The 21,516-nt window shown below is 34.8% G+C and overlaps 1 protein-coding gene across 3 annotated transcripts in view; it reads right to left on the bottom strand.

Annotated features, from left to right (window-relative positions):
• Positions 1 to 21,516, bottom strand: part of TMEM135 (transmembrane protein 135) — a 260,464-nt gene that overhangs the window by 175,939 nt on the left and 63,009 nt on the right. For all 3 annotated transcript variants that reach the window (XM_007168482.2, XM_057553678.1, XM_057553679.1), the window contains exon 4: positions 15,458 to 15,491. In XM_007168482.2, coding sequence (XP_007168544.2) covers positions 15,458 to 15,491 — 34 coding nt within the window. The remainder of the gene's footprint in view (positions 1 to 15,457; positions 15,492 to 21,516) is intronic.

Here is a 21,516-nt window from a genome sequence, read left to right as displayed (position 1 = left end):
TCAGTGAACTTGATGATAAATAAATAAAGATTATCCAGTCTACAGAAGAGAGAGGAAAAAAGAGTGCGTGGGCTTCTCATTGTGGTGGCTTCTCTTGTTACGGAGCACAGGCTCTAGGCGCGCAGGCTTCAGGAGTTGTGGCATGTGGGCTCTCAGTAGTTGTGGCACACAGGCTTAGTTGCTCCGCGGCATGTGAGATCTTCCTGGACCAGGGCTCGAACCCGTGTGCCCTGCACTGGCAGTGATTGTTAACCACTGTCCCTTTACTTTTAAAGGGGCTTCTTGTAGATTACATATAGTTGAGTTGATCTGAGGTTTACAATACACATCTTAAAATTATCAGTCTACCTTCAACTGATTTACACAATGTCCCATATAGTATAAAAATCTGACATTACACTTCCATTTCTTCCCTCTTGAACTCTGTATTAATGTTGTTAAACACTGTACTTTTACATATGTTATAACCCTCACAAACTACATTGCTATTATTTTTACAGTCAATTACACTTTTATAGGGGGATATATAAGAAAAGTATCTTTTATGTCTATGCAGATAGTTATTGTTTCCAGTGCTCTTCATTTCTTTGAGTAGACCTAGATTTCCAACGACTATTATTTCCCTGAAAACTTCTTGACAAACTTTAACATTTCCTCTAGTACAGGTCTGCTGGTGATGAATTCTTTCAGCTTTTGTATATCTGAAAAAGTCTTTACTTTGCTTTTGTTTTTTAAAGATATTTTGCCGGGTATACAATTCTCCATTGATAGTTTGTTTGTTTTTTTCAGTACTTTAAAGATGCTGCTGAAAAAAACCACAGTTACAGAAAGACAGAGAAGATGAAAAGGCAGAGGGCTATGTACCAGATGAAGGAACAAGAAAAAACCCCAGAAAAACAACTAAATGAAGTGGAGATAGGCAACCTTCCAGAAAAAGAATTCAGAATAATGATAGTGAAGATGATCCAGGACCTCGGAATAAGAATGGAGGCAAAGATTGAGAAGATGCAAGAAATGATTAACAAAGACCTAGAAGAATTAAAGAACAAACAAACAGAGATGACCAATACAATAACTGAAATGAAAACTACACTAGAAGGAATCAATAGCAGAATAACTGAGGCAGAAGAACGGATAAGTGACCTGGAAGACAGAATGGTGGAATGCACTGCTGCAGAACAGACTAAAGAAAAAAGAATGAAAAGAAATGAAGACAGCCTAAGAGACCTCTGGGACAACATTAAACACAACAACATTCGCATTATAGGGGTCCCAGAAGGAGAAGAGAGAGAGAAAGGACCAGAGAAAATATTTGAAGAGATTATAGTCGAAAACTTCTCTAACATGGGAAAGGAAATAGCCACCCAAGTTCAGGAAGCGCAGAGAGTCCCATACAGAATAAACCCAAGGAGAAACACGCCAAGGCACATAGTAATCAAAGTGGCAAAAATTAAAGACAAAGAAAAATTACTGAAAGCAGCAAGGGAAAAACGACAAATAACATACAAGGGAACTCCCATAAGGTTAACAGCTGATTTCTTAGCAGAAACTCTGCAAGCCAGAAGGGAGTGGCATGATATACTTAAAGTGATGAAAGGGAAGAACCTACAACCAAGATTACTCTACCCGGCAAGGATCTCATTCAGATTCGATGGAGAAATCAAAAGCTTTACAGACAAGCAAAAGCTAAAAGAATTCAGCACCACCAAACCAGCTATACAACAAATGCTAAAGGAACTTCTCTAAGTGGGAAACACAAAAGAAGAAAAGGATCTACAAAAACAAACCCAAAACAATTAAGAAAATGGTCATAGGAACATACATATCGATAATTACCTTAAACGTGAATGGATTAAATGCCCCAACCAAAAGACATAGACTGGCTGAATGGATACAAAAACAAGACCCATATATATGCTGTCTACAAGAGACCCACTTCAGACCTAGGGACACATACAGACTGAAAGTGAGGGGATGGAAAAAGATATTCCATGCAAATGGAAATCAAAAGAAAGCTGGAGTAGCTATACTCATATCAGATAAAATAGACTTTAAAATAAAGAATGTTACAAGAGACAAGGAAGGACACTACATAATGATCCAGGGATCAATCCAAGAAGAAGATATAACAATTATAAATATATATGCACCCAACATAGGAGCACCTCAATACATAAGGCAACTGCTAACAGCTATAAAAGAGGAAATCGACAGTAACACAATAATAGTGGGGGACTTTAACACCTCACTTACACCAATGGACAGATCATCCAAACTGAAAATAAATAAGGAAACAGAAGCTTTAAATGACACAATAGACCAGATAGATTTAATTGATATATATAGGACATTCCATCCAAAAACGGCAGATTACACGTTCTTCTCAAGTGCGCACGGAACATTCTCCAGGATAGATCACATCTTGGGTCACAAATCAAGCCTCAGTAAATTTAAGAAAATTGAAATCATATCAAGCATCTTTTCTGACCACAACGCTATGAGATTAGAAATGAATTACAGGGAAAAAAACGTAAAAAAGACAAACACATGGAGGCTAAACAATACGTTACTAAATAACCAAGAGATCACTGAAGAAATCAAACAGGAAATAAAAAAATACCTAGAGACAAATGACAATGAAAACACAACGACCCAAAACCTATGGGATGCAGCAAAAGCGGTTCTAAGAGGGAAGTTTATAGCTATACAAGCCTACCTAAAGAAACAAGAAAAATCTCAAGTAAACAATCTAACCTTACACCTAAAGAAACTAGAGAAAGAAGAACAAACAAAACCCAAAGTTAGCAGAAGGAAAGAAATCATAAAGATCAGAGCAGAAATAAATGAAATAGAAACAAAGAAAACAATAGCAAAGATCAATAAAACTAAAAGTTGGTTCTTTGAGAAGATAAACAAAATTGATAAGCCATTAGCCAGACTCATCAAGAAAAAGAGGGAGAGGACTCAAATCAATAAAATCAGAAATGAAAAAGGAGAAGTTACAACAGACACCGCAGAAATACAAAGCATCCTAAGAGACTACTACAAGCAACTTTATGCCAATAAAATGGACAACCTGGAAGAAATGGACAAATTCTTAGAAAGGTATAACCTTCCAAGACTGAATCAGGAAGAAACAGAAAATATGAACAGACCAATCACAAGTAATGAAATTGAAACTGTGATTAAAAATCTTCCAACAAACAAAAGTCCAGGACCAGATGGCTTCACAGGTGAATTCTATCAAACATTTAGAGAAGAGCTAACACCCATCCTTCTCAAACTCTTCCAAAAAATTGCAGAAGAAGGAACACTCCCAAAGTCATTCTATGAGGCCACCATCACCCTGATACCAAAACCAGACAAAGACACTACAAAAAAAGAAAATTACAGACCAATATCACTGATGAATATAGATGCAAAAATCCTCAACAGAATACTAGCAAACAGAATCCAACAACACATTAAAAGGATCATACACCATGATCAAGTGGGATTTATCCCAGGGATGCAAGGATTCTTCAATATACGCAAATCAATCAATGTGATACACCATATTAACAAATTGAAGAAGAAAAACCATATGATCATCTCAATAGATGCAGAAAAAGCTTTTGACAAAATTCAACACCCATTTCTGATAAAAACTCTCCAGAAAGTGGGCATAGAGGGAACCTACCTCAACATAATAAAGGCCATATATGACAAACCCACAGCAAACATCATTCTCAATGGTGAAAAACTGAAAGCATTTCCTCTAAGATCAGGAACGAGACAAGGATGTCCACTCTCACCACTATTATTCAATATAGTTCTGGAAGTCCTAGGCACGGCAATCAGAGAAGAAAAAGAAATAAAAGGAATACAAATTGGAAAAGAAGAAGTAAAACTGTCACTGTTTGCGGATGACATGATACTATACATAGAGAATCCTAAAACTGCCACCAGAAAACTGCTAGAGCTAATTAATGAATATGGTAAAGTTGCAGGTTACAAAATTAATGCACAGAAATCTCTTGCATTCCTATACACTAATGATGAAAAATCTGAAAGAGAAATTATGGAAACACTCCCATTTACCATTGCAACAAAAAGAACAAAATACCTACCTAGGAAGAAACCTACCTAGGGAGACAAAAGAGACAAAAGACCTGTATGCAGAAAACTATAAGACACTGATGAAAGAAATTAAAGATGATACCAACAGATGGAGAGATATACCATGTTCTTGGATTGGAAGAATCAACATTGTGAAAATGAGTATACTACCCAAAGCAATCTACAGATTCAATGCAATCCCTATCAAATTACCAATGGCATTTTTTACGGAGCTAGAACAAATCATCTTAAAATTTGTATGGAGACACAAAAGACCCCGAATAGCCAAAGCAGTCTTGAGGCAAAAAAATGGAGCTGGAGGAATCAGACTCCCTGACTTCAGACTATACTACAAAGCTACAGTAATCAAGACAATATGGTACTGGCACAAAAACAGAAACATAGATCAATGGAACAAGATAGAAAGCCCAGAGATTAACCCACGCACCTATGGTCAACTAATCTATGACAAAGGAGGCAAAGATATACAATGGAGAAAAGACAGTCTCTTCAATAAGTGGTGCTGGGAAAACTGGACAGCTACATGTAAAAGAATGAAATTAGAATACTCCCTAACACCATACACAAAAATAAACTCAAAATGGATTAGAGACCTAAATATAAGACTGGACACTATAAAACTCTTAGAGGAAAACATAGGAAGAACACTCTTTGACATAAATCACAGCAAGATCTTTTTTGATCCACCTCCTAGAGTAATGGAAATAAAAACAAAAATAAACAAGTGGGACCTAATGAAACTTCAAAGCTTTTGCACAGCAAAGGAAACCATAAACAAGACGAAAAGACAACCCTCAGAATGGGAGAAAATATTTGCAAATGAATCAACGGACAAAGGATTAATCTCCAAAATATATAAACAGCTCATTCAGCTCAATATCAAAGAAACAAACACCCCAATCCAAAAATGGGCAGAAGACCTAAATAGACATTTCTCCAAAGAAGACATACAGATGGCCACGAAGCACATGAAAAGATGCTCAACATCACTAATTATTAGAGAAATGCAAATCAAAACTACAATGAGGTATCACCCCACTCCTGTTAGAATGGGCATCATCAGAAAATCTACAAACAACAAATGCTGGAGAGGGTGTGGAGAAAAGGGAACCCTCTTGCACTGTTGGTGGGAATGTAAATTGATACAGCCACTATGGAGAACAATATGGAGGTTCCTTAAAAAACTAAAAATAGAATTACCATATGACCCAGCAATCCCACTACTGGGCATATACCCAGAGAAAACCGTAATTCAAAAGGACACATGCACCCGAATGTTCATTGCAGCACTATTTACAATAGCCAGGTCATGGAAGCAACCTAAATGCCCATCAACAGACGAATGGATAAAGAAGATGTGGTACATATATACAATGGAATATTACTCAGCCATAAAAAGGAACGAAATTGAGTCATTTGTTGAGACGTGGATGGATCTAGAGACTGTCATACAGAGTGAAGTAAGTCAGAAAGAGAAAAACAAATATTGTATATTAATGCATGTATGTGAAACCTAGAAAAATGGTACAGATGAGCCAGTTTGCAGGGCAGAAGTTGAGACACAGATGTAGAGAATGGACATATGGACACCAAGGGGGGAAAACTGCGGTGAGGTGGGGATGGTGGTGTGCTGAATTGGGCGATTGGGATTGACATGTATACACTGATGTGTATAAAACTGATGCCTAATAAGAACCTGCAGTATAAAAAAACAAACAAAACAACTAATACTAAACTTTCATTGGGTTATTTGTATGGAAATATGTTAATATAAATGTTTCAGACATTACATGAAATTTCTAAAAATCTTATATTTGTATTTGTATGGAAATATGTATGGAAATATGTTAATATAAATGTTTCAAAAAAAAAAAAAAAGATGCTGCTTAACTGTCTTCTGATATGTATTGTTCCCAATGATAAATTTGCTGTCGTCATTAATCTCTATTCATCTGTATGATTTCTCTTTTCTCTTGCTGCTTTTAAGATTTTCTCTTTCTCATTGGTTTAATTGACTATTATATGATTAATTTCCATCATGTTCCTTGTGCTTGAAGTTTGTTTATGTTCTTGGATGACAGTGTTTAGAGCTTTCATCAAGTTTGGGACATTTTGAGTCATTATTTCTCCAGATGCTTTTTCTGACCCTCCCTCTCGCTCTCTCTCACTTTTAGACTCCAATTGTATGCATATTGGGCCAATTCAAGTTGTCCTATTAGATCACTAATATTCTGTTCATATTTTTTATTTTCCCTTGATGTTTCATTGATAGTTTCTATTACTACGCCTTTGGGTTCACTAATCTTTGCTTCTGCAAGGTCTGACATGCCATCAATCCTATCCTGTGTATTTTTCACTCATATTTTATAGCTTTCATCTCTAAAAGTTAACTTTGGGTGTTTTAAAATATCTTCCATATCTCTATTAAACATGTTCAATATTTCCCCTAGCTTCCTGAGTATATGAAATACCATAAATATTATTGTTTTGATGTCCCTGTCTACTAATTCTATCACAGGTATCACTTCTGAGTTGATTTCAAATGATTGGTTTTTCTCATCATTATGGGTCATATTTCCTGACCCTTTTCACGCCTAGTAATATTTTATTGTATGACAGACATTATAAATTTTACCTTGTTGGGTGCTGTATACTTTTGTACTCCCATAAATTTTATTTAGATTAGGTTTGTTTTGGGACTCAGATCCTTTCATGCCTTGCTTTTTTTTTTTTTTTTTTTTTTTTCTCCAATTTGGGGCCAGAGCAGTGTTTAGTGTAGGACTAACTTGTGCCCCACACTGAGGTAAAATCCTTCTAAGCAGTCTTCCCAATGCCCTGTGAATTATGAAATTTTCTACTCTCAGTGGTAGGAACAGCAACTATTCCTAGCCCTGCATGAGCTCAGAGGACTTTTCCCTCTAATGGGTTTTCTGGTTCTTTCCCCAGCCTCAGGTAGCTTCCTCTCATGCATTCACTGATCAAAACTGAGTTGAGTACTCATTGGGACCCTCGGTACCCCTCTGGAGTTCTCTACCTTTCTCCTCCACTACATGCAAACTCTGGTCTCCTTGGACTCCTAGCTATGCCTTGTCAACTCTGGGATATAGCCAGGCTCTGCCTCAGTTCAACAACCCTGCTCCATGGCCCAGAAATGCCCTCCAGGTAGTAAGCCAAGCAATCACAGGGCTCATCTCACTAGCTTCCAATCTTTCACGGATCACAGTCCTTCACTGATTAACGTACAATGTCTTGAAAACTGTTGTTTCATTTATTTTGTCTGCATTTTTGTTGTTTCGGGCAGAAGAGTAAATCTGTTCCCTGTTATTCTAATTTGGCCTGAATCAGAAGTCGTCATTTACGTTAAACATTTAAACACACTTGTTTTTACATTTCCAGATAATTCCAATACACGAAGTCTCTGTAGGTCTGCTTCTGTTGTTTATTGTTTCTGCCAGATCTTGATCTTGGTGCCTTGTTCCCTTGTGTACTTGATTATTTCTGACTAATATACAAAAATTATATGTGAAGAAGGACTTCCGCTTCTGGGAAGATCAGGTATACATATTTTCCCTATTCCTCCCATTAATTACAACCAAAAACACTGGACACTATATATATAAAACAAATATTTAAAGACTGAAAGGTGGAAAGAAGGCAGCAGACCATCTAGAGACCTTGTGATCCAAAGAATGACATGGTGGTAAGTACCTAGGTTTTCTCTCTGCCTTGAATATCCCGGTCTTAGAGTTAACGAAACCTGCAAGCCAGAAATGCTACTAGACACAGATAAAAACCTTCTCTGTCTTCCTAAAGGACCAGCCAAAGGGCAGCCTATGAAAACAGACAATAACCATTCGACTCCAGCCAAACACCTCAGAAAAAACTGTGGCCCAACCCCCATCGCAATGGCCAAGTGGACAGCCTAGACTTCCACCCTCACAAGGCTGTAACAAGGCACCCGAACACCCCCAATGGGGAGGAGTCAGGGAAGACCAAGGAGAGAGCTGGGACCTTCATCCCCACCAGCTGAAACTAGGCCTGGGCTCCCCTACCCCCCACCAGGGGTGTTAGTACAGACCACGAGCACCCAGCAGTAGAGGAGCCCCATCACCCTTCAGGTGTCAACAAAAGCCAAATGTTTATTCTATGATTTGTTTTTTATTTTTCATTCTCTTCTCTTACACACTGCCTTCCTTTGTCTCTTTTATTTATATTCCTTTGTTAATTTCTGCTTCCTCACATCTGCTTTTTTTTTAATGATTTACATTTGCCTCTTTCAATTTTTTGATATATTTTTATATTATCTTCACAAGGCAAATAGAAAATAAAGGTGTATAAAGAGTAGTTATGATAAAAAACTCATGCCTAAAGAAAAACTGCACCCTTTTTTCCTTTGGCCTAATTGACCCTGTAGTGGTCCTTCAAGCCACTTAGAGCAGAGTACCTACTAGCTTCAAAGTCAGCCTCCAACCCTAAAATCCTTAGGATGAGTAATCAAATCATTGAAAAAGAAACACAGGACAAAGAAGCAAAAGACAAAATTATTTCCTAAAGTACCAATAAATCTACCTCCAAATGAACTACTAGAATAATGATATTTGCTCACGTTCTGAGCCATTCTGTCCTTTTACCAGAAAGTATCGGATCTAAAAATCCATCTTCTTAGTCTTATTCATGCACATCCAGAGAAATTCACAAAATAGTCATGTACAAAGATGACTATCACCATATTGATTGTGATATTGAGGAGCTGGAAGCAATCCGGATATCCATCACTGGAAGAATGAACAAGTAAAATGTAGTAGATGAACTAGATGGTGGTAATGGTTGCACAACTCTGTGAATGTACTAAAAACCACTGGAATGTAAATTCCAAAGGGGTAAATTTTATTGTATGTGATTTATATCTCAATAAAGCTATTATAAGGTATATATAGGGGATGGATATTCTGGCACACTATGCAACAGTCAGAGCAATGCAGTGGAAGGATATAAAGCAACACACATAGGTCTCGAAAACATGCTGTCAAGTTCAAAGTAAATACAATATGGACAGATCTTCAAAACGCAGTATTAAATTGTCCAGTAAAAGAAAATAAGAGGGAGTCTCTAATAATTCCCCTTTTCATGCTCCGTGTCTGCCTTTGTGATCAAGTGGGCCATGGCAACTTTCAAGAATCTATTCACCTTGGATAACAAAGTATCTCAGCTTCTACCAAATGAAGATAAGAGCTCAGCATTGCCCAATGTTATATTGGGTACCAGAAGCACATTCCTCAATGTGACTCAAAGAATCAGAGTAAGAACAGAGAGAGGAATAGCATCCCTAATTCTGGTACTTGTTTTAAAAAAAAGCATCCAACAAAGGAATCTACTAGCTCAGGAACTCAGCTGAGGAAAGATCCACTTTTGTTTACCTTTCTTTGGGAAAACAAGGTCATTTGGTTGGCTTAAAGAACTTGGGTCTCAAGGCTAATGGAAGGGGGTGGAGAAAGAAGAAGCACAGGTATTATGTTCACCAACTTAGAAGAGAAGGGTCATTCTCCCTCATCTTTGCCATTTTCTAGAGTATTTGCTTTCAATCTCCATTCATTCAAAAATTATTCATTGAGCATATATTCTAAACACTGTGTGTAGGTACTAGGGATGTCAGTGAATAAGCAAGAATTCTTGCCCTTAAGCAGCTTATATACAGTGAGGGAAGAATGACAACAAACAAGAAAATTTAATTTTAAAATTTTAAATTTACTTATATGTGCCATGAAAAAGATTACGAGTTAGAGAGGTGAGGTGAAGCTGCTTTAACTATGATAGTAAAGGAAGGCCTCTCTCAGGATGTAACAATGAACCATATAAGGAGAAGATACTAGCCAAGAAAAACCTAGGGAAAAAAATTTCCAAGCAAAAAAACAAACAAACAAAAAGCAAGTGGTAAGGCTTCAAAGGACTAATAAGCTTCAAGTAGTCTACAGACAAAAAGAAATCCAGTGTAAAGAATGAGAAGAAAGTAGATGAAGTCAGAGAGGTAGCAGCCTTGTGAGGCATTTAATTGTATCCGGGGTGCAGTGAGAAGTGGGATGGGAAGGTTTTTCTGAATTTTAAGCAGAAGATCAACAAGCTCTAATTTGCATTCCCAATGACTCTGACTGCTATGTGGAAAACAGACTGTATAAGAAGACAGGACTGGGAGGATGTAAACCATTCAGGCTATTCAGACAGCTCAGGCAAGAGATGTTAGTGCTCAGATTCTGTTTATAGCTGTGTAGGTAATGAGTCGCTGTAAGATCCAGAGTATACTTTTGAAGTAGAATAAGATTCTACAATGGATTGGACCGAGTATAAGGTGAAGAAAAGAGTTAAAACTCCTAAGTTTCTGGCCTGAGCAACTGGATGGATGGTTGATGTCATTTGCTGCAAAAGGAAGGCTTAGGGGAGCAATTTAAGAGAGTATTTATAATTGTTTTTTGAATTTAATACTTTCAGTTTATTATTTTTCGAGTTCATCTGTCAAATTTCTCCAACTAGTTTACAATCCGTTTTGTATTTCTTTTGTATCCTCATGTGCCTAGCATAGCTGATATATAATCAATATCTGCTGGATCTAATTAAACTGAAGTGGTCTTACAAGAAAACTTATGAATCAACATTTTCAAACCTTATGTTTGAAAAATCAAATACAGATGTTTTAATCAAAGACACTGCATGTTCAAAATTAAAAAACAAATGCTAGAGACAAGCCTGTAGGTATATGTTTACAATTTTAAAATGCATGCATTGTTGAATGCTTGGTGGCATAAAGCAGAGAGAAGTGTTCAAAGGGAGTTAACATAGAAAGATTTTTTAATGTCATAAATTATAATTAAATGAAACAGAAATGAACTAGAACTTGACATCACATCTTAAATAACTATTAGCAGCAAATGATAAATTTTGAAAAACTGGAATCCTCAGTCATTGTCACAACCAACGAAATAAAGGGAAATCATGTAAATGCAAACTTTTATGTATTCTCCTTTAAATCATACTGTGGCAAAGTTGAATGCTAGCAGCTTATGTTCTTGTGGGTAATTGGCTCTGGCATATTAGCCCCAGGAAAACACTTCCATCATCTTCTAGCCATATCATGGGCAAATGCCAGAAGAAAATATTTAATTCTTTATTTCATACCTTTTCTGTGTACCTTTTATACATTTTGCCCTTTAATAACTAATTCTCTAACAATGCTAAAAATCTAAAAAAATTATACAATTTTTAAAATTGTACGCTTTTCTTTCTAAAATTTGCTAACATAGAACAAGAAATCAATGACATTTTCACATGGGTATTAATTAAATTACATTAAATTGTAAGACTTTGTAATCTTTAAAACTGCTAGTTTAATTATAATTTATGACATTTATGGCTAAGGCTATAAATTACTTAGGTCTAAGAACTGAGACTTACCAGGGCTTCCTGACATATATCATGGGTAATAAGAGTAGCCCAAGGGAAGATCTTCTTATAATAACAAAAGCATTAATAGAGATGTCCCTTATTTAGAGTATGTGGCTCTCTACCTGCCCCCTACAACACTAACATAAACACAGCATTGGCAAAATTTATATTCACAACTACATAGTATAAACACTGTCCTGTTTTCTGTTTTGAGACAACTATCAATGCTAAAAAACAGAGATGAGGCTTACATCTCTCTATCCCTCAGTAAAATATAAGGTCCTCGGAAGCAGGGACTACACCTTGTTTATTTTGGTAACCCCAATTCACCAACAGTGTCTAACAGAGTAGATACTCAGCAAATGTTGCTTATTCTTTTTTTTGTTCCTAAACCTTGGCCTCAACTTGGCAATCCTTGGAAAGGCGACAGTTTTGTCCTGTGATCACCAGTGACGCATCTCTAAGATGGAGCTACCTCCAATTCCTCTCCTTTCTTCAAGGTTCAGGTCCCATGTAATTCATAAAACCTTCTCTGATTTCCCCAGCCCAAAGATAACTCCCTTTTCTACAGTTCTAAAGACTGTACTGTCTAATCATATATTTGACATGAATACACTATCTTGGACTATTTATTACCTATTCATTTTAAATCCAGATCTAGATATACCTTATTCCCTCAACTAAATTAATTTCAAGGACAGAATTAAGGCTATATTTGTGTCCAAATACATAGCAAAGTGCTCTGTGCTCAATAAGTGTTCACTGATAAAAATAAAGACAAAGATGATAAAGATAATACAAAGCCGGTTTTGCATATTTTTCTATCAGGTATTCATTCAAAGGCATGGCAATGCCTTTGAAATTTCCTGATCAAAATAAGGAGTGGGTAACTGTCACAGCCAAAACTAACAAAATGATATTATTACTAACCAAAGAGTATTTTACTGTCACCCAAAATTTTGAGTAGGACTGTATATATGTGTATATGTATAAAACCAACCCAATATAATGAAAATATAACCAAGAAGTACGTGAAAAGGTAGGATTACACACTCAAAAAATGATTATTTAATACCATGAGCAATCAAAACTATATGGCATAGTAACAAAAGATGTCACAAAACAGTATGCCCCCAATTTTTTTTTAATGGGTATGTAATGAGTAATGTGAATGTGCATCTATGTTTGTGTATTTATATAGGTACATTGGAGGAAAGGGAAGGGAATAAAGAAATAAACACTAAAATGTTAGTAATTACTACACAGTAAAACTACAGATGATTTTTACTTTCTTCTTCATGTTTTTCTCTACTTTCCAAATCAGAAACACATACCTAAATACAATGAATAATTTTCTTAAAATAAAACCTCCCAACATTCAGAAATTTTGTCATTGATGTTAAAATAAGCCAACGATCTCAACTTAGTCTAGTGAGCAACATAATAGAGTTACAGAACAAAGTTATTTCTTAAGGTTAAACTCAGTCTCTGAAAGTATTTCTTACCTATTCTGCACTAACCACCCTCTTAGTTAAGTAATAGTTATACAGCAATAGTATAAATAAAAGCCTCTATTCAGAGGAAGGGACGATGAAGATACTAAGACTATCATTAGTATCCAGAATGTATCATGTACAAATTCATTTCCTTTGGACATAGTCAAAAATCCATGTGTAAAGCCTTTGATCTCAGTAAATTTTTAAATTACAGACCCTGGCTGACAAAAGATAAAAGACCAAAGACCAATTCATATTTTGCACTTTCTGAAAAACTTGTCTAATACTGAAATTTATTAATCTGGACATAAAAAGTACAAATCTGCTTAACAGACAAATGTTGATGTTAAGTTAACACAAAAAGTTTCCCATTTAGAAAGATGGAGAGATTCAAAGGTTTATTCTAAATTGGGAACACTATCAAAACAACATAGTACAGCCACTCTGGAAAACAGTTTAACAGTTTCTTTAAAAACTAAACATTCAACTACCATACAACCTGGCAACTACACTCCTGGGCATTTATCCCAGAGAAATAAAAACTCATGTTCACACAAAAACCTGCACATGAATATCTATAGCGGCTTTATTTGTAATAGCCAAAAACTGGAAACAAGCCAGATGTTCTTCAATGGGTGAATAGTTAAATAAACTAGTACAGCCATACCATGATATACTACTCAGCAATAAAAAGGAATGAACTACTGATATACCGAACAACTTGAATCTCCAGAGAATTACGTTGAGTGAAAACAGCTAATGACAAATAGTATGTACTATATAATTCTATTTATACATCATTCTTGAAATGATTATAGAATTTAAAGAATTACAGAAATAAAGAATAAATTAATGGTTGTCAGAGGTTGAGGAATGGGAGGTAAGGGCCAGAGGGAAGTAAATGTAGCTACAAAAGGGCAGCATGAAGTATCCCTGTGAAGAAAATGTTCTCTATCTTGACTACAGTAAATATCAATGTAAACATCCTAATTTTGATACTACTACAGTTTTGTAAAATAATACTATTAAGGGAAACTGGGTAGAGAGTAACATGAGATCTCTCATTTCTTACAACTGCATATGAACCTATGATTATTTCAAAATAAAAAGTTTAATCTTAAAAAGAATACAGTATTTTTAGGGCGTTTTCCAACATTGATTATATCAATCAAAATCAAATATCTTCTCTCCAGGAATTTCCAATCTAAATGAGGCAACACAAAAAAAGTTTGTGGAAGTTTACTTAGAACTTAAGATAAGTGTGTAAATACATATAGTATTTCAGTATTAAAGTATCACCATGTGGTAGTATAGAAAAGCATGTGTATGACTAAAAGAAAAAAAAATACATTAAAACTCAGATCTATTCTAGTATGCAGATGTAATATTTTTAAGTTTTTTACAAAATCAGAAAGGAAAGCAGCACCTAGCATAGTTTGGTGCTACTATTATGGTTTCCACAGCACCCTATAATTCATCTTTCAGTCCTTTTCAAACATTATTATTTCTATTGTGACTTTTCCACTAGACAGCAAACTCCATAAGTACAAAGACTGTCTTCATCTTGCCTTCCAGCATATAGCACAGTAACTGACACACATGATAAGAACAGAGCAAAAATTAAATATTTTAAAACTGAAATAAGTTGCTGAATACAACCCTGAACTACATTCCCTTGTTACAAAATTCAAAAACCTATCCTTAGGTAAACACATAATTAATTCATCTTTCCTTAGTTGAATTTTTCAATGTCGCCTATCAATTCTATTAAACAACTTTAAAAGGTTTTAATACAAATATGTTTTTAAAATATGAACTTGACAATGAAAATCATATAACCTTGATTATATATTTACAGTAAATATCAGACTAGACAACATTAATTTCAATTCTGAAAACTTAGAAATTTAGAAGCCTAGCTAATTATATTATTAAATATATTCAGTATTTAGAGATAGAATGAATGCTATTCCGATTCCAAGAAAACTGTGCATCATAAAAGCTCATTCTTATATCTTTTTTGCCACAAGAAGTTAGCAATAGAAGCAGAGTGTGAAATGAAATTAAAGATATATAGAGAGACATATACAGATATAGATATATACCCTATCAAAGATGAAGATCTAATCTTTAAGGAAAAAAGAGTCATGAAGGACACAGGGCCATGAATCATCTTCCTCCTGAAGTAAGTGCAATTCAGTCATATATGACAGGAATAAACCAGAGAGCATCAAAGCTATTTTAAACATTTAAGTCTATCCTTTAAAACAGAGACAGAAAATATTCTCAAATTTAAGTAGGTTTTCTTTTTTTCTTTTTTTAAGGGAACTTGATTCAAAAAAACAAACAAAAAAAGGTTAAAAAGTGCATGGAAAAACCTCCAAAGCAAAAAAAAAAGAATTACTCACCAAGTTGGCCATATAAATTGTGAGCAGCCCTCTCCTGCAAATAATTTTAAGAAGAGACAGTGTGAGACTAACCATCAATTTGACTTAATAATCACTTTATCATTTTTTTAGAAATCTACCAAAACAATTATCAGAAGTTGTGGAAAAGGGATAGATTATGCTGATCTAAGTTTTCAGTACCCTAATAGTTGGCTGTAAATAGATTCTACAAGTCATTCTAATCTGTAGTCATTAAACATTCTGTTTAATGCTCGTTAATTAAAATTCTTTAAAATTACTATTGCCTAGTAATTGTTAACTAGACGTACTGTGATAATCATTTTGCAATATATACCAATATCTAATTATTATATTGTTCACCTGAAACTAATATGTTATATGTCGATTACATCTCAATTTTTAAAACTACTAGTACCTTATTATATATTAATAGGAAGAGAGGTACAATTTGCTATTAGTCTAAGTTTATGTTAGAGAATTCTAAATTTAATGAAGAATCCTAAGAAATTCATCTTGCCAAAAATGTCAAGGCCATATCAATTCTAACTAAACGCATATTTATTTTTAAAAAAACAGATCTTCTATTTGTTTCACACACAATACAACTGTTCATTAGATGCCATTACAAATCATACAAAATCACCTTGTTTTAATTTCACTGTTAAGTGAAAAGTCAGGCAGTAAGTTAATTCTCTAATGCCAAAGGACAAACAAAAGCTCTATAAACACTCACTTTACAGAAAAACTGCATATTTACTAAATGCATATTTACTCTTACTTAATGAGAATTCATCTAGAAACTCAAAGATAAGGACAATTTTATGCCCTTAATCACTTTATTTAACTTATCTGCACATGAGACCATAAATGAAACACATCCTATCCTCTAAGAAAGAGGTCTTTAATGTTTTAAGAGTTCAAGGGCAGAGTTCAAATAACAAACTCTGAAAATTATAAAAACTTATTTGAGTTTCAACTATGAACATTTTTTTAGAACTCAAAGAAACTACTACTTTATATATAAAAGAAGCAACAATATCAAATCACTTTCACTTAAATATCATGCCAGGTCTTGATATTAACGTCATCCATCAAATCTTGATGTCAGATCCAGTCATACAAAGTCTTGAGTGCTCATCATTTAACATGGCTTAATAGGATTTTTAATTTACTAAAGCCACATGGAGGCAGTATGATATAAGTGAACAATGCTGAAGTGAAGTTAGGAAATCAGGGTTCCAGTTAACTTTAATTCTCTGGTACCCTGTAATTTTGTCATAAAAATAAGGGAACAAAACTAGTTATCTAATTTACATTTTCAAACATAAAAACTATTTAAAGAAAAAAACTTACATTTATCAGCAATATATAAAACATATCATTGGGCCACCCTGGTTGAAAGGAGGAGGCGGTCTAGGCATACCCACTGGGCCATACGCCCCCCAGCAATGTCCCTCTTCAGCAGGTCCTAATGCACCTCAGCAGAACAAGACAAGTCTACTGACCTTCTAAAAAAGAATTTCAGAATCAGTGATAAGATGATCTGTAAGGTCCCTTTTAGCTCTTATTTTCTATGATTTGTACATATGAATTGAAATTGTTCTCACTAATCCTTACCAATCTTATTAGTTCCAACCAAATTCTAAATCAAAGATGTTCTAATAGTACTTATTTTAAATAAATTATATCAAGAAAAGTTAGGGTAACATCATCATCCAAGAGTCACACATACACAGAAGTTAAATCCTTCTCAAGTGATACCTATGCTTACCAACAGCTGGTTACGTATGAAGAAAAAAAATAATATTCTTCATTACAAAACCAAAATAAAAATATTTCTGTAATTTCAGTGATAGTCCCTGAAAATACTTTTCATTATGAAGTGAACTAATGTATGATGTTATCTTTAAAAACATTTGTTCCACTAATCTCATTCTGCCTCTAATAGTAACAGTAATCCAGCTCCAGAATCATCACTAGCTTCCATCTATAAGTGTTTACCTTTATTGAGCAAAGATTATCTTGTTAACCTTTACATTTTCACAGACCTGCAATAATAGTACCTGGCATCTACGGACACTAAGCAAATGGTAGAATTACTAAGCAAGGTGTTACGAGGAACCCAGTTTTATAAAAAGGAACACATTATAAACATGTATTATAGAAATAAAATCACAAAAGATAGCCACCAGACAGAGCGAGGGCCAATTAATGATACTAATTTATTTGCAAGCAAAGATGTGATCTGTTTGTCATACATTTGTATAAAATTTAATAATTTACAAGGTATAATTAATATTTTGAAATCAGATTTTATCCTCTCACTAGTTCTATGAAGTGTAACACAGATACTACTGTCCTCTCTCTATTGAAAACCAAGAATCAAAGAAGTGGTTTCCTTAAAAATATAAAAGCAGCAAAAAGCAAGTTCGTCTGACTCCAGTTTCACGTTCTTTCCAATGCACTGCTTCTACAGCAGAAAATCTTTACATTACTAAGTTACCTTTCTTTTTATTTATTTATTTATTTATTTATTTATTTATTTATTTATTTTTGGCTGCACTGGGTCTTTGTTGCTGCACGTGGGCTTTTCTCTAGTTGAGGCGAGTGGGGGCTACTCTTCGTTGCGGTGTGCGGGCTTCTCATTGCAGTGGCTTATCTTGTTGCGGAGCACGGGCTCTAGGCGCACGGGCTTCCGTAGTTGTGGCACGTGGGCTCAGTAGTTGTGGGTCGCGGGCTCTAGAGCACAGGCTCAGTAGTTGTGGCGCACGGGCTTAGTTGCTCCGCGGCATGTGAGATCTTCCCAGACCAGGGCTCGAACCCGTGTCCCCTGCACTGCCAGGCGGATTCTTAACCACTGCGCCACCAGGGAAGTCCTAAGTTACCTTTCAATTCTAAAATTCACTGACTTGTTTAATATGCTGTCCTAGCAGGCTTCTGTGTGATGAGGATGAACAAAGCCTTGACACATTCTTACTACTGGGAAAAACTGAGGATGCATCGTTATTAGATTATGTCCTATTCTGGTCTCAAGTTTCAATTTGTCATTCCCAAACAATGAGGAAGATCACCTCCTTCCCAGCTTTATCTGAATTCCAACCCAAAGCTAATAGCCTCAAGAATGAGAGGACGATGCCTGTGATGGGCATGATATGTTGGATTACATAGCCAGACTCTTTTTGGTGCCTTTACCTGGTATGTCTTTAACCTCCATTCCAATGTCAACTTGGTAGGTTAGAATATCAGAACAGTGATTTATTTTAACACTTCTCCAGAGATGTTCAGTATCATAGGAAATAGATAAGCTAATTAAATACCAATTTTATTTAACACTTGACTGTATCTAGCCTAAGTCTGAAGGCAAACAAGTCACTCCCTTCCTAGTGCGTAAATTCTCTCTGGAAACCAAGTTATATATTATAAAACACTGCTACAACAGTGATGGGGAAGGGGGAGGTGCCAATTAGAACAAAAGGCGGCCTAGAGGAAGGGCTGGGGCCAAGGAGGACAATAACTTTCTAAACTTCACAGGAGACTCTGATACACAAATACTCCCATTCTGCTGAGAATCACTAGATTAGAAGACTGGTGAAGCTCAGTGAATAAGCAGTCTAAAGTTAGTCGAGTATTTCTTTAAACTACAGATAAGCTTCTTTTTTTTTTTTTTCTTTTTTTTTTTGATGGGGAAAGGGGGTGAATCTTTTAAACTTGCACGAAAAATGTAAGTGGGTGTGCACATCAAAGGGTACTACCTAAAAAAGTATTAAGAACCACTGCTGGAAGAACTAACTCTTTGTAATCAGAGTATCACTACTCCTGTGGGAAAATATTAAAATAATTAAATTTTCTTAACATCTCAGTAGATTAAAAGGTATCCTCACATTCTATTGAAATTCCAAGGATTATCTTCTAACGACATTATTTTGTCTAATCAGATGAACAATAATGCTTTTTTTCTGGAAACTTCAGTGTAAATATTCTTTAGCTAACTTTCTCAAACTTCTGAATGACACTGTATATAACATTTCATAACTAAGGTCACTACAGAATACAGGAAGAATGGTGTAACCTCTAAATTCTAAATATTTATATATTCTATGTATACATATAAAATATGTGCGTTGTGTTCTATGGATAAGGAGAAATTAGAGATTAAAGAAAAACAAAGTGATTGTTCTTAAACATTGTAATGGTTACCAAGAGATGATATTTAATCATTTCAGAAAGTCTTTCAAAATATAACAGATTTCATCTGTCAGAATGTTTTAGAAGAGTATAAAATACTTCTTTAAGGTATAAGAATGGATAAGGTAAACTTCCAGTCTAGAGCAAGAGTCTATAATCACATTCTATTGTATATAATGGATAATACAGAGCAAGCTTTTCAGAAGACTGCAAGGTAATTTAATTTTCTTCCTGTGAACATGACACTGAAACTTGAAGATACCAAGAATTTATAGGCCAGTTTATAAGTATTCTTTTATTCACATATTATATAGTTGACTCATTTTGGTCATATCTGCTTGGGAGTTTCATAACTACAACAGTGTAATTTAACAACTCAAGCCATGAATATGCTTAGAATAAATATGCAATTTTTGATACGTTAATCCACGTCCATGTTTGAGCACCCTGCAGTTTCAACTTACCTAAACTAATACTAAATATCAAAGCAAATCCATAGCAATTCTACAAAACAAAATCCATCAGAACAACTTCTTTCTGAACCACAAACAAAGCACTTCCTAGAAAAAGAAAGAGAAGACTAGTTCGTAACAGCCCACCTAGGGATAAACTAGATGTTACCAATGCTTCCTGCTGAGTAACTAAGATCACAGTTCTTTGTGGCACAAATTTTTTAAGCAACCCTGGAAACAACTTCAAAGCTTTCACAGAACCCCACAGTGATGCGATTAAGATTTAAGTAAGCTGCCCTCTTACAAGGTGTTAGGAACTAGCTGGCAAAGCATGCTTAATTCTGTAGAGGGAAGGAGACTGGGAAAGAGGGATGGATGGATGGAGGAACTGATGCAGGGATGGATGAATAAATGGATGGATGAGTTGGAAAGTTGGGAGGAAATAAGTTTAAACCAATGTAGATGAAGACATACTTATGAATATAGATAGATCTTCACTTATACATCTGTATCTATATATATATCCATCATACATATGTGTGTATATATAACCATGTTGTATGCTTGTACCTCATTAAATGCTTTTTGAAAAACTGATTATACAAAATGTATAACTTCAGTAAAGATTTTATTAAATACAGCTTTAGAGATTTAAAAATTAGGATTACCACTATTTGCTAATTTGAAAAAAATGCTTATCTTCCACATTCTGTTTCTTCTACTCTTTCTAATATATTACTGATATTTACTTTTAAAAGGATGAACTGACAACTGATCAATTGATAAAAGATCAATTGAAATCTGATTCCTTAAATGTTGCTGTTTCCCAACTTATAACCTCAGACCTCTTCTTATTCTGAGCTTTGAGACTCTGATCTTCTCCCATAGCTTCAATGATAACCTACAAGAAGGAAACTTCCTATTTTATTTATATAACTACTGTGCTTCTCCTGAATCTAGACTCATATTTCAAGCTGCCTACTGGCTATCTCCACCAACATATCATTGACTTTCTTTGTGAATTAAAGGCACGATTATAAATTCCTTTTCCTTAAAGTAAAAACTATAATATTAATATGCTTCATTTTGGGCTAGATGTAATAATTTTGAAATACACATAACTTCAATTTGTAAATTACTTACAGTCTATTCAGGGATCTTGATGTTTAATGAAATCAATAAAAATTTGTTTTAAGTAAAAAATACTTTTTCAAAGCAAGTAAGACCACTGAGTTAACTTTTGCACAATTCCAGATAAACATAGACCATACTTTCTTAAAATAAGACACACATAAAGCAACTTGTAAGGAAATAAAGCAAAAAGATTTGCTTTTCTATCTTTTAAGGTTAATGCCAAAAAAAACTTTTAAACCTGCTTTTTAAACAGTAAGTCACCAGCTTCTGAACAATACTATAAAATTA

The sequence above is a fragment of the Balaenoptera acutorostrata genome, chromosome 9, assembly GCF_949987535.1.
Source record: "Balaenoptera acutorostrata chromosome 9, mBalAcu1.1, whole genome shotgun sequence".
Taxonomy (NCBI): Eukaryota; Metazoa; Chordata; class Mammalia; order Artiodactyla; family Balaenopteridae; genus Balaenoptera; species Balaenoptera acutorostrata.
Note: the sequence above shows the minus strand (reverse complement) of the source record. Positions and strands in the feature narration are given on the sequence as shown.